Source organism: Apaloderma vittatum, unplaced genomic scaffold (genome assembly GCF_000703405.1).
Source record: "Apaloderma vittatum isolate BGI_N311 unplaced genomic scaffold, ASM70340v1 scaffold1446, whole genome shotgun sequence".
NCBI classification, from domain to species: domain Eukaryota; kingdom Metazoa; phylum Chordata; class Aves; order Trogoniformes; family Trogonidae; genus Apaloderma; species Apaloderma vittatum.
Genome location: NW_009723151.1, coordinates 1 through 13,381, shown reverse-complemented (window position 1 = coordinate 13,381; position 13,381 = coordinate 1). Strand labels below are relative to the sequence as shown.

Sequence of the window (13,381 nt, the reverse complement as noted above, 5' to 3'; positions counted from 1 at the left end):
TTAAGATATTTCTATGTAGGTAACAGGCTGCAGAACATTAGCAGCAATATGCAATGCAGGACTCCCATTTGCACGTGTATGGGCTAACAGAAAGGGGGTTTATGTGACCGCACAGGTTTTGATTGTCAGAGTGGATTTCCTTCCCTGTCTGAAATCCCACATCATGCGGAGTTGTGCAGGGCTGCAGTCTTGTTGGATCAGAGCAGTCGGCATCTTTCTCATGCATCATGGGAAAGCTAGTCATTGTGGTGATTCATACTGAGAACTATGGAAGAGATGAGTTCTGAACATGTCCTCAGCTGACTGGACTTGCAGGTATCTGGCTTCAGATTTGAAGCCTTTGCAGCTATGACCTGGCCTGTATTTCCGGTGTGTGTCAGTGTGAGTTTGAGTGTACGCACCATGGTGGACTGCAGAAAGAACTTGATTTTTACAAGAACAGATTTACCTAGCCAAAAAATACAAACATGGAAACATATGTTCCAGTTTGAATATACCTGGTATTTTAAAAGAAAATCAAACTGACAGCTAATCTATTAAAATATGCACTCTTAGGATTAAGGTATTTATACTCTTAAGGCTGTTACTGCAGGATACAAAGTAGTTGATGTCTTGGTATGCTGTATCTTAAATAAACCTGTGCAAGTAGTTGAATATATTTAGCACTTGTTCAAATTAGCAAGACCTCAGGCTGAATACTAGAACAATTTAGGCTGGACCTTTGCAGGTCATCTAATCTAGTCTGCTTCAAAACACACATAGGTAGATCAAGTTGCTGAGGCCATGTCCAGTTGAATTTTGAGTATCTTCAGAGATGCAGATTCCAAACCTTCTCTGGGCACTCTGTTTCTGAAAGTGGTGGGGTTTTTTTCCCCCTCTACTATCTGGCTGGTTTATCACTTGTTTACAGTTTTGTGCTGTTGCTGTACATCTCTCTGGAGGGTCTGCCCTTGCATTACACAGTCAGTGACAGCAACAAGAATTCCCTTGAGCTTCCTGTTTTTCCAGGCTGAACATTTCCAGCTCTCTCAGCCTCTCCTCATGTCAGGTGCTCCAGCACCTCTGACCATCTTGGTGGCCTTCCCTGGACTCACCCCGGTGTGTCCGTCTCTCTTGTGTTGTGGAACCCCAGGACCAACACAGCAGCCCAGATGTGGGAGGGGATGGGAGGGGTCACTTCTCTTGACCTCTTTTGGTACTCCAGCCCAGGATGCTGTTGGTCTCCTTTGCCACAAGGGCGCATTGCTGACTCATGTTCAACTTGACGTCCACCAGCACATCAAGGTCCTTCTCCGCAGACCTGCTTTCTAGCCAGGGAGCCCAACTTCTGCTGCTGGATCAGGCCCTTTATTAAGGGAAAGACTGTGGCTCGTCTTAAAGAATGAGTGCTGAGGCTAGCCCTAACCATTAGTAATGTACCACGTATTAATATATTGCTGATTTAATTACAAACAATGCTATTATCATATAAGAAGATGCAAACTTCTGTGAGTAACAACAGCATCTGATTAAGGATTTGATAAGCTGATATTTTTCAAATGGCAGTTCTCCCCTGCTTTCCCATGCTTGTTCATTTGTTTCAGCTCTTTAGTATCAGTTTTGTCCCTGACACTATCAAAGGAATGCTTGGAAGTTATTGTACTCTCACGGGAAGATCTGGTTCCCTTTTGTTTGAAATGGGAGTTTGAAATGGGGAAAGACCTCTGTGGTGACATTGTATTTGAGCCTGCTGTTTTCCTGGTGTAAAACACCTAAAATTTTGCCAAACTATAAGTTTCCCAGAGCACTTTGCAAATGCTCCAAATAAATTTACTGTGTTCCTTGAGCAAAAGGTGCTCAAGAAAGCTGAAGGCTAAATAAACATTTTCTTCAACCTTGCAGATCTCTTTGGCTAAATATTGCAAATGCTAACCTACAGAGTAATGGAGCATGCTCTAGTATAAAGCTGAATAGGTGTCCTCGGCAGTTTGTGGTGTTTGTGGTCAAATAAGATGCTGAAATACAGACAAAAAGTCATTATCTTCCTATCCTCTACCCTGCCAGGCACTATATGTAGATAAGGATCTTGCAAATATGAAGGTGAAGTGGGAAGCAGGCTAGGAGGTACGCTTTAGGAACAAAGAGAAGAAGACTGGACTAGGGGAGAATGAAAGAAGATGACAAAAGGTCTCTGATATTGCAGGACTCTGAAGTTGGACTTAAAGCGATGGCATCCATTTGTTAGGACAGAGGTGCAATCGCTTTAGCTGTGGAGTCATTACCCTGGTGGGTACAGGTCCTCAATGCAGAGTTAAAAAAAACTAATGTTGACAACCTTGAATGTAAATTTTGGTATGTAATTTAGATAATGTAGACTTTTAGAGCCAAGCGCTTGGAAACTGGGAAACCCCAATCTAAAGATTGGCAGTGTAACTGTAATTTGATCTCTCCGTTCACATTTAGAATTGGATTCTGCTGGATCTGCTGGATCACGGAGATTGTGGGTGATGCTGAACATGTCATTGGAGATAAGCTTCTCTCAAGTGTCCTCCATCCATGTGTTTATTCATTGATGTCCAGCCTGTTAATTTGCGATCTTACACAGTAAAGTGCCCAAGGCTTGCAGCAGTGACCAACGTCAGGAGGAGCTGACTTCTGAATGTACCAGGTACAAAGAACTGTGCTTCAGGTGTCCCAAGTGGGCATCGTAACTCATCAAGAGCGGTAACATTGTCCTTAGTCACTTCAGGCTGAAACCTGTGTCTGTTAGATCTGCCCTCCTGCAACAGACTGTTACGAGTTCAAGAAGCTTTTCAGGGATTTCACAGGTGAAATCCCAGAGGACATTAACAGTAGTAGCATAGTAAATGAAATATCTGTAGAAGACCTGAATGATGGATATTAAATTTTACATTGTACAACTTTCCTTCAGCACATACAGACTGTAGGCAGAGACTTGCTGGAAGTGATAGGATGTAGGCCAGTGTTTAGCTGAGTGATCTTTCTGTGTGTAGGCAACATCACGGTGCAATCTTAGGCCACACTTGATAGCTCCTCACTCCTCTTTTAATGTTTGACTTTTTGACATTTCATGTTGTATTAAAGAAAAAATGTTGATATTTTTACAGAGATGCGGCAGAATTAGTATACACCTGAACTTATTACAGCATTGGTATATTTCATGTACACTGCTGCGTATTTTCTTCTCCATTTCATACTATTTTTATCTAACACCTTAAAATAGTTGTGGGTGAGAGACAAATTACAAGTCATACTTTTGAGGGTAGGGAGAAGGAAGGATAGACCTAGTCCTACAAAATTATAAGTTTATTACGCAGGAGCTGTTACTCAGTGTGATTTTTCTGTTTGTGTTTTCTTAGGCAAGCATAAAAATAAAATATAATTATTGTTGAGCCAGTTGTCAGGCTGCTCTCTGTGGAAGGCTGCTGAAATTTACTTCTTCTCAAATTGGGGGAATTGTTAGCACAAAGGCAACACAGTCCTGCACATACATGATTTAGTTTAGACAAATGGCACCTTGTTGCTGTGCATTGTCATTCTAAATTCACAGAATCACAGAATGATTTGGGTCGGAAGGGACTTCAAAGATCATCTAGTTCCAACCCCCCTGCCATGGCAGGGACATCTTCCACTAGATTAGATTGCTCAAGGCTCCATCCAGCCTGGCCTTGAACACTTCCAGGAATGTTGGATCAGAGCATCCACAACCTCCCTGGGCAACCTGTTCCAGTGTCTCATCACTCTCATGGTGAAGAACTTCTTCCTTATATCTAGTCTAAACATATGCTCTTCCAGCTTCCACCCATTACTGCTCAGTCTATCACTACAGGCCCTTGTGAAAAGCCCCTCTTCAGCCTTCTTTTAGACCCCCTTCAGGTACTGGAAGGGCACTATAAGATCTCCCCGGAGCTTTCTTTTTTCCAAGCTAAAGAAGCCTAACTCTCAGCCTGTCCTCATAGGAGAAGTGCTCCAGCCCTCTGACCACCTTGGTCAGCCACTCCCCATCCAACCCCAGGCCAAGCTCCATGGATTCCAGCTGGTCACTGACACTGAGGGCGACACCCCCTCCTCTTCTCCCCTGCCTGTCTTTCCTAAAGAGCCTGTACCCATCTATTCCTACGCTTCAGTCATAGGAGCTGTCCCACCACATCTCCGTGATGCCTTTGACATCAAAACCTTGTAGTCACGCACACATCTTTAACTCCTCTTGCTTTTTCCTCCTGTTCCATGCATTTGCATAGAGGCATTTAAGTGGGGCCCCTGTTGAAGTCGGCTTTCCGGCTGGAATGCTCAATGCCTGGAATCAATTATCTCGCACTTCATGTGCTCTCTTGCTGGCCTGCGATCCAGCCCTGGAGCCAGGACACCTATTTCCAGCACTGGCCTCAAACCGGGATGGATTGAGAATCCCCTGCCCTGACAAATCTAGTTTAAAGCCCTCCTAAATAGATTGGCTAGTCTTTGTCCAAATATATTCTCCCCTTTCTCTGAAAGATGTACCCCATCGCCCCCCAGGAGACCAGGTTTCTCAAAGCAAGACCCGTGGTCCAAGTAGCCAAAACCCTGGCTGTGGCACCACTCCTGTAGCCATTTATTGATTTCCTTCATTCTGTCAGTTCCTTCGTAAGAAACATTGCTTGCTGTTTCCAAATGTAAATGCTAAACACAAAAAGAATAAACTGCTGAATATGACACATGGCAGTTCAAGGATCACACTAGAAGTGAGAGGATCATCAACTCTAGAGAAGCCAGTAAGAGTTAGGAAAGCAGTCAGATGAGAAATGTGACTGGCTTTCAGAGCCACATCCACACTTCAGGTGAAAAGCATCTCAGAAACAGTGATTAGAAGATATCTAAATAATCCTGAGATTGCTGGATGCCTTTGTTTGCATTGTTTCCAGACAGGAAGGGTAGATGTTCTCACTGTCTCTGTGCCTCTAGGCAAACTTGGCAACACAATTTTAAAGCCAAGTAAACCTGACTTTTAAGCTGCACCACACATTTATTTTTTTTTCCCTTCTAGATGGGAATTTTTCATCTGGATGTTGTGGCATGAAGTGAAAGTTTTTATTATTGCTGAGGGAGGAGATGGAAAACCCTTCATTTCCTAAAGCTTTCTCAATATGATTAAGTTGAATCTGTGTGTCTAATGTTTTAAATTCAAGCTATTATCTTTTATGTGTGGATTCCTGAATGAAAGCTCTTCTCACAGGATACTGGTGGACTCTTGTGGTTTACATTTCTTGTAAAAGAATTGGTTTAAGTTGAAATTAACTTTTTTGCTTTAATGTAAATGTGATCCTAATCAGGACACCTCTCAAGACCAGTGTATATACCCCCAGTGAACTATATGAGCCCAAGAGGCTGTGTCTGTGATGGAATCTCTCCCGTCTCCTCCCTAACATCTTTAGCAGATCTAACAACCCCATGAAACAGGTTATAAACTTAATTCATGTTAGATCAAGGCCCATTATACTGGGTATGTACCATAGTGGTTTAACCTCAGCCAGCAACTAAGCTCCACACAGCCGCTTGCTCACACCCCTCACAGCGGGATGGGGGAGAGAATCGGAAGGGTAATAGTGGAAGGGTAATTGGAAGGGTAATCATGGATTGAGATAAAGACAGTTTAATAGGTAAAGCAAAAGTCACACATACAAGCAAAGCAAAATAAGGGATGTACTCACCACTCCCCCTTGGCAGGCAGGAGCTCAGCCATCTCCAGGACAGCAGGGCTCCATCATGCGTAGTGGTTCTTTAGGAAGACAAATGCCATCACTCCAAGTGTACTCCCCTTCCTCCTTCTTCTTCCAACTTTATACACTGACCATGACATCATATAGTATGGAATATCCCTTTGGCCAGTTGGGGTCAGCTGTCCTGGCTGTGTCCTCTCCCAGCTTCTTGTGTACCTCCAGCCTGGTCACTGGTGGTGGCGTAAGGAGCAGAGAAGGCCTTGACTCTGTGTAAGCACTGCTCAAATCACATCCCTGAATTATCAACACTGGGTCCAGCACAAACCCAAAACACAGCCCCATACCAGCTACTGTGGAGAACATTAACTCTACCCCAGCCAAAACCAGTGCAGGCACAGATGGGATTTATTTTTTTTTTTTAAACCTGGGATTAACTGATGATACTATGAAGGGATGTGTTGTTCCCAGTAGATAGCATGCTTGTAAGTTCTGTGAAGATACTTTAATTCCCGGAAAAACAAAAATGAATCCTCCAGACACAGAGATCTGGAGACGTCCTGCCTGGTGCTGCTTCTTAACTTGTTTCTCTTTCTTATTAGTTTAAATGAGGTCATGGGATGTACAGCTTTTGTGATGGGAAATTTTCAGCTACCTGCTTGCTGTAACACTTGGTGGAGGGTTTTTCTGAAGTTTTCAGATTTCACTTTCTGCCAATACTTGAGGTCTAGAGTTTCAAGTAAACAACATATTTAAAGGAGACTTATGTTTTGTTATCACGTAACTGGTCTGTACAGATTACTCATTCTGTGGCTTTTTAATGAAATTTGTATCTAAGTATGTCTGAGGCAAACACATAGAAAACAGATCCTGATCTGTAACAACGGTGTTATTTATTCCTTCAGTAGGATGTTTCCATCAAACAAAAAAGAAGGGTTGGGTGGATGCTTTTACTTACAAAATGCTGCTATCACTGTGCTGTTTGGTCAATGATACCATCTGGAGACCCTAAACTTGCCTTTCTTCTTTTTTTTATTTGTTTGGTTTTATTCTACCTTGTTACTTTCCACACCATTTTTCAAAACTTTATTTTCCCAACTGTACTGATAAATGCTGTTTCTGTTTTGGAGAGGCTTCCTACTCTTCTCCCAGGAAAAGAAAGCTGGGGCTGTTGATTTGCTGAAGGGTTAAGGTCTAGAAGAGGTTTCTCTAGTGAGCAGCAGTTGGAGGTGTTCCGTTATTAACATGTCTAGCAATAGGTGAAGGCTTGCTATCATTTGCTCAAGAGTTTGTTTTTTCACCAGGTGAAAGACTGGCATTTGGGGGAGGATGTTGAGGATTGTCTTATTTTTCTTTTGGATTTGTCTTCAGGACTTTTTGTCTTCTCTCCTGCACTTCTTTAGTTTCTAAGCTTTGTAGTTTCTAGAAGAGTGTTCTAGCACCAGAGTTTTGAATTTGAGATTCATTACTGTATAGAATGCTGTGTGTACAAATTTAAAATCTGATATTTTTTGTCTTCAGTGTAGTTATTAGTTATGAACTTTTAACTCTTGTAAACTGATATTATATTTACTTTAAAATTCTTCTTTCCTGTTCCTCTGTTTTACAGGCAGGATGAAAGACCGGCTAAATGAGCTGCGTGAACTTGCCAGGTTACACAACCAGCATTTTTCTGATAGTGAGGATGATGAAAATTCACCTCATGGTGTTCTCTTTTATGAGACTGACTATGCCTTGGAAATTCTTCATAAAGACATACAGCACATCCGGACAGAAAATGACCACCTAAAAGAGGATGTCAAGCGACTTGGGAAGCAAAACAGCCGCTTCCTCACTTCCATGCGCCGTCTTAGTAGCATCAAACGAGATACTAATTGTATTGCCAGAGACATCAAGGCCCGCGGAGAAAGCATCCACAGGAAACTCCAGATAATGAGAGATTTCAGTGAGGATGCAATAACAAAATATGGGGCTATGTCTGTCATTGCCAGGGTAGCGAAGAACCACTACGTTGACCTCATGCACACGTTTCAGGCAGCTATGTTTGAATACAACGCAGCAGAGATGAGCCAGCGCGAGAACTGCAAGATTCGGATTCAGCGGCAGCTGGAGATCATGGGCAAAGATGTTTCCAGCAACCAGATTGAGGAGATGATTGAGCAAGGCAAGTGGGATGTCTTCTCCGAGAATCTCCTGTCAGATGTTAAGGGGGCTCGCGCAGCCTTGAATGAGATAGAGACGCGTCATAAGGAGCTGGTGAAGTTAGAAGGTCGTATTAAGGAAGTTCATGAGCTCTTTCTGCAGGTGGCCCTGCTAGTGGAGGAACAGGCGGACACCTTCGACGTCATTGAGATAAATATGCAGAATGTTGAAGACTATGTAGGAGAAGCTAAAGAGCAAGTAAAAAAAGCTTTGGAATACAGGAGAAAACACCCCCTCAGAACAATCCTCTGCTGCTGCTTATCCTGTTGCAGAACGCAACTATCCCACTGAAGCTGTCACAGACTGACTAAATTAGGTCTTCAAAATCAGGGATTCCTTCCAATGACTTTTCTGTAATGGCAACCCCTAGAAATCGGGGGGGAGGCTATTCTGCAGCTGGCTTGCCTTTTTCCTAAATAGGCTGAAGGCTGTTATATCTGAGAGCTCCACGAAATGTTGATAAAACTATTTTTAATCTATTTTTAATTGTAATATACTCTGTTGCGGTCACCAGAGGTGCAAGAAGATATCTGCAGTGATATTTGTTTCAGATAGGCAAGAAAGAGAGATGAATGGCAGGCTGACAACTCAGCCTAGGGAAGATGAGAAATTTCAAGGAGTACCTTTATTATTTGTCAAAGTGAGTCTGCAGGTGGAGCAGCCTCACTGCCTGGGGTGACACAATACACCACAGAACCAGGTTTTAATTTTAACTAGTTTGGAACCTGCTTGGTGCAAATACTTGAACAGATTTTTGCTCTGTTATTTGACAAAATACTGAGCTGGTTAGCAGGACACAGAACTAGTTTCTATTTCAACTTGATTTTCACCTGTCATGAATCTTAACAGAAGTAACTGCACCTTAAATGATAATATGAACGTTTTTCTCCATTTGTGTGCAAGCGATTGCTTTTCTCCATTTTGAGCACCCACAACTTTGTCAAGGTGGCGCGAAGCACTGCAGCACTGAGGCATCTCACTGGCTTTTAACTTGAGCCACCGTCCGTACTCTCAGTTTCAACACTGCTGTGCTTTTATGCTTCAAATACATTTTTCTGTCAATTAACAGTTCAGCCAGAAGAGATGCACGCAGTGACCTTCTGCAGAAGTCCCCATACGAAGACAACAGTTGAGGGGTCAAGAAAGCAATTTAAAGTCTCTTGTGCTGGCACACAAATACAAGAAGTTTTAGTGTAAGGATTATCCTGTCAATAGATTTTTATTTTTTTATAACCATTGTTTGAATTTGTATTTTTAATATGTGTTTTAAATAACATGAAGTATTAAATTTATTAGCATGCAATTTTACCGGTGTGCAAAAACTATGACTTTTCTCCCATTATTAGGAGATCTCCAGCTGGGAAAGAATGTAAACATATTTCTCCAGTAGAGCTAAAGAAGAAAGAAAAAACCATTATAATGTCATTTCAGTGCTCTTTTCAAGATTAAAAATAATCTCTCCTTTTGTGTAGGGGGGGTCTACCCACAGCAGGTTTGGAATATGAGGGGTAGAAATTTTTCAGTCCTGGAAACCACTGAGTGTTGTCAGTGAAACATGTATTCATAAGGTCTGGTGAGTGATTACAGCTCCTGCTTCTGAAGGTTTTTCAACTATAGTATTTTTAGGTGGCTTCTGGATACACTGTGATCTATTGCTATCCCCTGAATTAATGCAGGACATTTTTTCGGAAGTTAGTGATTAATTTTTTTTTTAAACACTGATCCTATTTGTACCTATTTTAATACATATATTTTAACATTTCAGATATTTTATTTTAGGGAGTTTTCCTTGGGAGATGAACATAATCATCTTCCTGCACCAATCACAATGAAAATCCTCCCTTTTGATCTTTTGCACACTAAATCTATATGTGAAAAATTACCCAAACATTTCTTACTATTTATATTGATATAACAAAACATGATATAATAAAACAAATTCAACTTCCAAGCTTTCATATCCTAGTGGGAAATGCTTCTTAGCCAGGCAGGCTTTTTTACACAAATAGAAGCTAAATGGATAACTCTTCTCAGAAATGGAAAGTCACTTTCGCTGAAGCACATGTCTGTGTTAACATGGAAGAGTGAGGAGCACTGATTTTCTAAACTAGAAGATATTTTGATATTCAGTGATGTCCTGATGATATGAGTATTATGCTTGCCTGAGGAACTCTCCAGCAACCCAGTGAAGTGGGAGAAAGGGGAGTGCTGAGCTGGCACCATAATTACCAGTAGCTTTGGTACTACTCAAGGAGATTTCTCGTTTACTCCATAGGTATTGCCATTCAGGTCAACAGAACTGTGCATTTGTAGGAAAATACCCTAAGCCTCCGAGAGTCAGCATGTGGGCATAAATCAGTGAAGAATAAAACATGTATTTCATTTCATCTGCATATTCTTAGCACTCGCCAATGATTTTGATAAAAATGCGTACCTGGTTTTTTTTTTGTTGATTTCTTTTTTGCACATGTATGTCTACAAATGGAATAAAAGATTTAGTAAGAAATACTGAAGGTGCAGAGTGTTGTACATCAAATCAGCAGCTCTGAATAGTTTCTCGCATTGCTGAAGTTTAGTTTAAAAGCTGCTGGACTGAACTCTTGAGTTGGTGAAAGGAGATTAAATGCCTTAAGAAAAAAAGTCCTCCTAATATTTGTTGCCACAATAAATCAAATGTGTTGTATATCGAGATAGTCTTCCCAGAATTTTTCATACAGAAACCATGAAAAATGAGTTGCATACATTCTAAGATGATTCCCTGCTGCAAGAAAAAAAGCAAATTTACTCTGGCAGTTCTGAGAGATCTTGATTATTTCATTAGTAGAAATGCAAAGCCTGTATTCAATTTTTTAGTCTATTTGAGGCACGGGGGAAAAGAGCAAAAGCATGAAGAACAAGGTAATTGGAGACCTTATCTCTTGACTTAAGGCTGCTGCTGCAGGGAAGAAACTGAGAATCATTGAAACACCAGCTGAGGATCCTTAAAACTATTTTTAAGTTGCCTTGTGAATTAGAGTCACTTAAAAATTACTTCCAGTAAGTGAAGAAATCATTCTTTTCTTTGCAAATGTGTGTTCATTGCTTAATACTATGGAGTTTCTATCTCCTTTAGTTGTGTAAGATCTCAAATTTTCCTGGCCCGTGAACTTGCCTAGTCACAGTTGAAGAGACTTCTGAAAAAAACTGATCACACTGTGGTTGCAAAGACTCATGCCACACAGGATGAATGGAAGAAGATGATAACAGTAGCTTGATAATATGTTAGTGTAGTAGTAACAGAAGCCACAGAATGGACACCTTCATGCTTGCAAATGAAAGCTGTCTTTTAATTCTGAAAGTCAACAAACAGGACTCCTAGGGAGATGCTTGTAGAATATTCTATGGGTTAGTTGTTGTTTTTTTCTGTCCCTGATGTTGCAAACCCTATAGCTAGGCTTGAGAGGAGCTGCTTTAACTTTTAAGGTTGCTGGTGCTTTGGTTTTGTTTGCTTCTGAAAGCAGCAAAAGCTTCAGAAGAAAACACCCTATGGCTCCCAGCCCTTTCTGAGGAGGAGTAAGAAGAACTGGCAAGCAGGCACAGCTTGCTCCTTCTTAACACGTAGAAAAACACCGCATAAACGTAAAAGAGAAAAAATTCCACTATTATAAAATACAATGTTTGATATAGAACACTGAACATCCTGGATATGCATATGAGTCTCCAGTTTAGAGAAATGGCAGTTGAACCCTCGTTACCTCAATGTGAAGGACTCAGACTGTGATGTACTTGAGCAGACATCTCTCTGCCACATGTATTGGGAGAAATTTCTAGAAGGTATAGCTCTTAGTTTACGATCTTGAAGTATTTTTTCTTTTTTTTTTCTTTCTTTTTTTTTTTTCTTTCTTTGAGGCTGGACTGAGGAGCAAAGCTAAATAGTTGCTTTTCTAATCTAAGGAGGCCAAACTACATAAGGATGTTTTGAATCCACAACCCCAGTTATATTTATAATTTCTTAAAAACAAAACACATCTAGATTCTTGAACCGTAGGAGATATTTGGAATCGGTTAGAAAAAGGAAAGAGCACACATGGTTGCGTTTCTGTGTCTAGAAAAGTATCACAGATATGATGAAGGCAGGAAACAATATCATTTAATACATAATGTATGCAGTGTTTACAATTAATCTGTTTCTGAAGCAATGTGATTTTCACATGGAGCCATGGTATTTGTTTCTCTAATATGTGGGAAGGCTGTAGCACATCTATTTTCTTCCACATTTCCAGCATATTATACAGTGTCTTCATAACAGTTGAACTGAAACCAGTAGCAGCCAGTGTAAGACAGCTCCACCATCACACCTTACCTCACAGTGCATACTCTATCAGGGCAAAGTCTTAACAGGAAAAAGTGCCATTTTACTGTGTTTCTCAGGAATAAGGTTAGATGTGAATGAAGAACGAGATAACCTACCCAATGGCATTTTTCTACTCAATACCTTTGCTGAAAGGCACAGCCCTACTGAACAGGGAGCAATGGTAGCTATGGTATGATGCCTGTTTCAAGCAAATGATACAGCATGCTAAGTCCCAGCCATAGAGCTGTTCTTTCATTATTGGGCTCCAGCATGTGAACAGAACTAAGGAAAAGGAGGGTGCGAGTTTCACATCTGTTCTTCACATCTCTAAAATATTAACACTCGACTTTTATTGTATGTGAGAAGTATTTTCCTTCACAAGCACACTAGTGGACTGGGGGTCTCTGAGCACTAACGGCTGAAGAGGTTAGGCACCACCTGCAGCCTGCAAGTTTGAGGTCCAGACCCCTTGCAGAGGGCCACCTGCTACCAGAGTGTCTGACAAGCCAGCAGGGTATGCGCTCCTCTTCTGATGGCCTCCGTGTGCCTCCTCCAGTTTGCTGGAGGCTGTCACAGTCCAGCGTCCCCAGCCTGTGCCACACAGAGCATTCGTTGCTCACCACTCAGGTGCAGGCTCAATGGTGGCCCAGTTTGGTGGCGATGTCCTTTTTCTCCACCGAGAAAACAGACAACCAAGGCAGCAGGAGTGGGAGCTGCTGGGGGAAAGGCTGGCAGCAGGGCATTTCTCCTTTCCCCTTCCGGTGCGGGGAAGAAGGGGGAAGTCGCAGCGTGGGCACCAGCCGTGGATATTGCAACAGGCACTTCTGTAGAGCTGGCATGCGGTGATGATTGGCAAGAACCATTTCCTCTGCGGTATTTCTCTCCTAATTAAGCATGACTGATCACTTTGGACTTTGGTTTCCTCTTCCTTCTATTAGCGAGGGAAGATACATGCCAGGTAACAACCGGTCAGGAGTAGGTAAAATGTCAGTATGTAACACCGGGTTTCCCGAAAACACCCATCACTTGATCTTTTCACCTGGCAGCACTGCCGAGCTTCGGTGGGGATAGCGGGGAAAAGACAGTTCTTCTGCTTTCAGCCTCACCGGTACTTCCCTACGCCTCCCTGACCGCCCCGCCCCAGCTCTGCAGC

The 13,381-nt window shown here is 41.9% G+C and overlaps 1 protein-coding gene across 1 annotated transcript; it reads left to right on the top strand.

Annotated features, from left to right (window-relative positions):
* Window positions 1-7,307: 7,307 nt before the first annotated feature.
* On the top strand, window positions 7,308-8,186 carry STX11 (syntaxin 11). The gene has a single exon (XM_009871988.1). It carries the CDS (start codon window positions 7,308-7,310, stop codon window positions 8,184-8,186), a length of 879 nt encoding a protein of 292 aa, XP_009870290.1.
* The last annotated feature ends 5,195 nt before the right edge of the window (window positions 8,187-13,381 follow it).

What these genes read in the sequence shown, in the direction of transcription:
- STX11 (XM_009871988.1), top strand. Translation starts at nt 7,308, where the DNA reads ATGAAAGACCGGCTAAATGAGCTGCGTGAACTTGCCAGGTTACACAAC.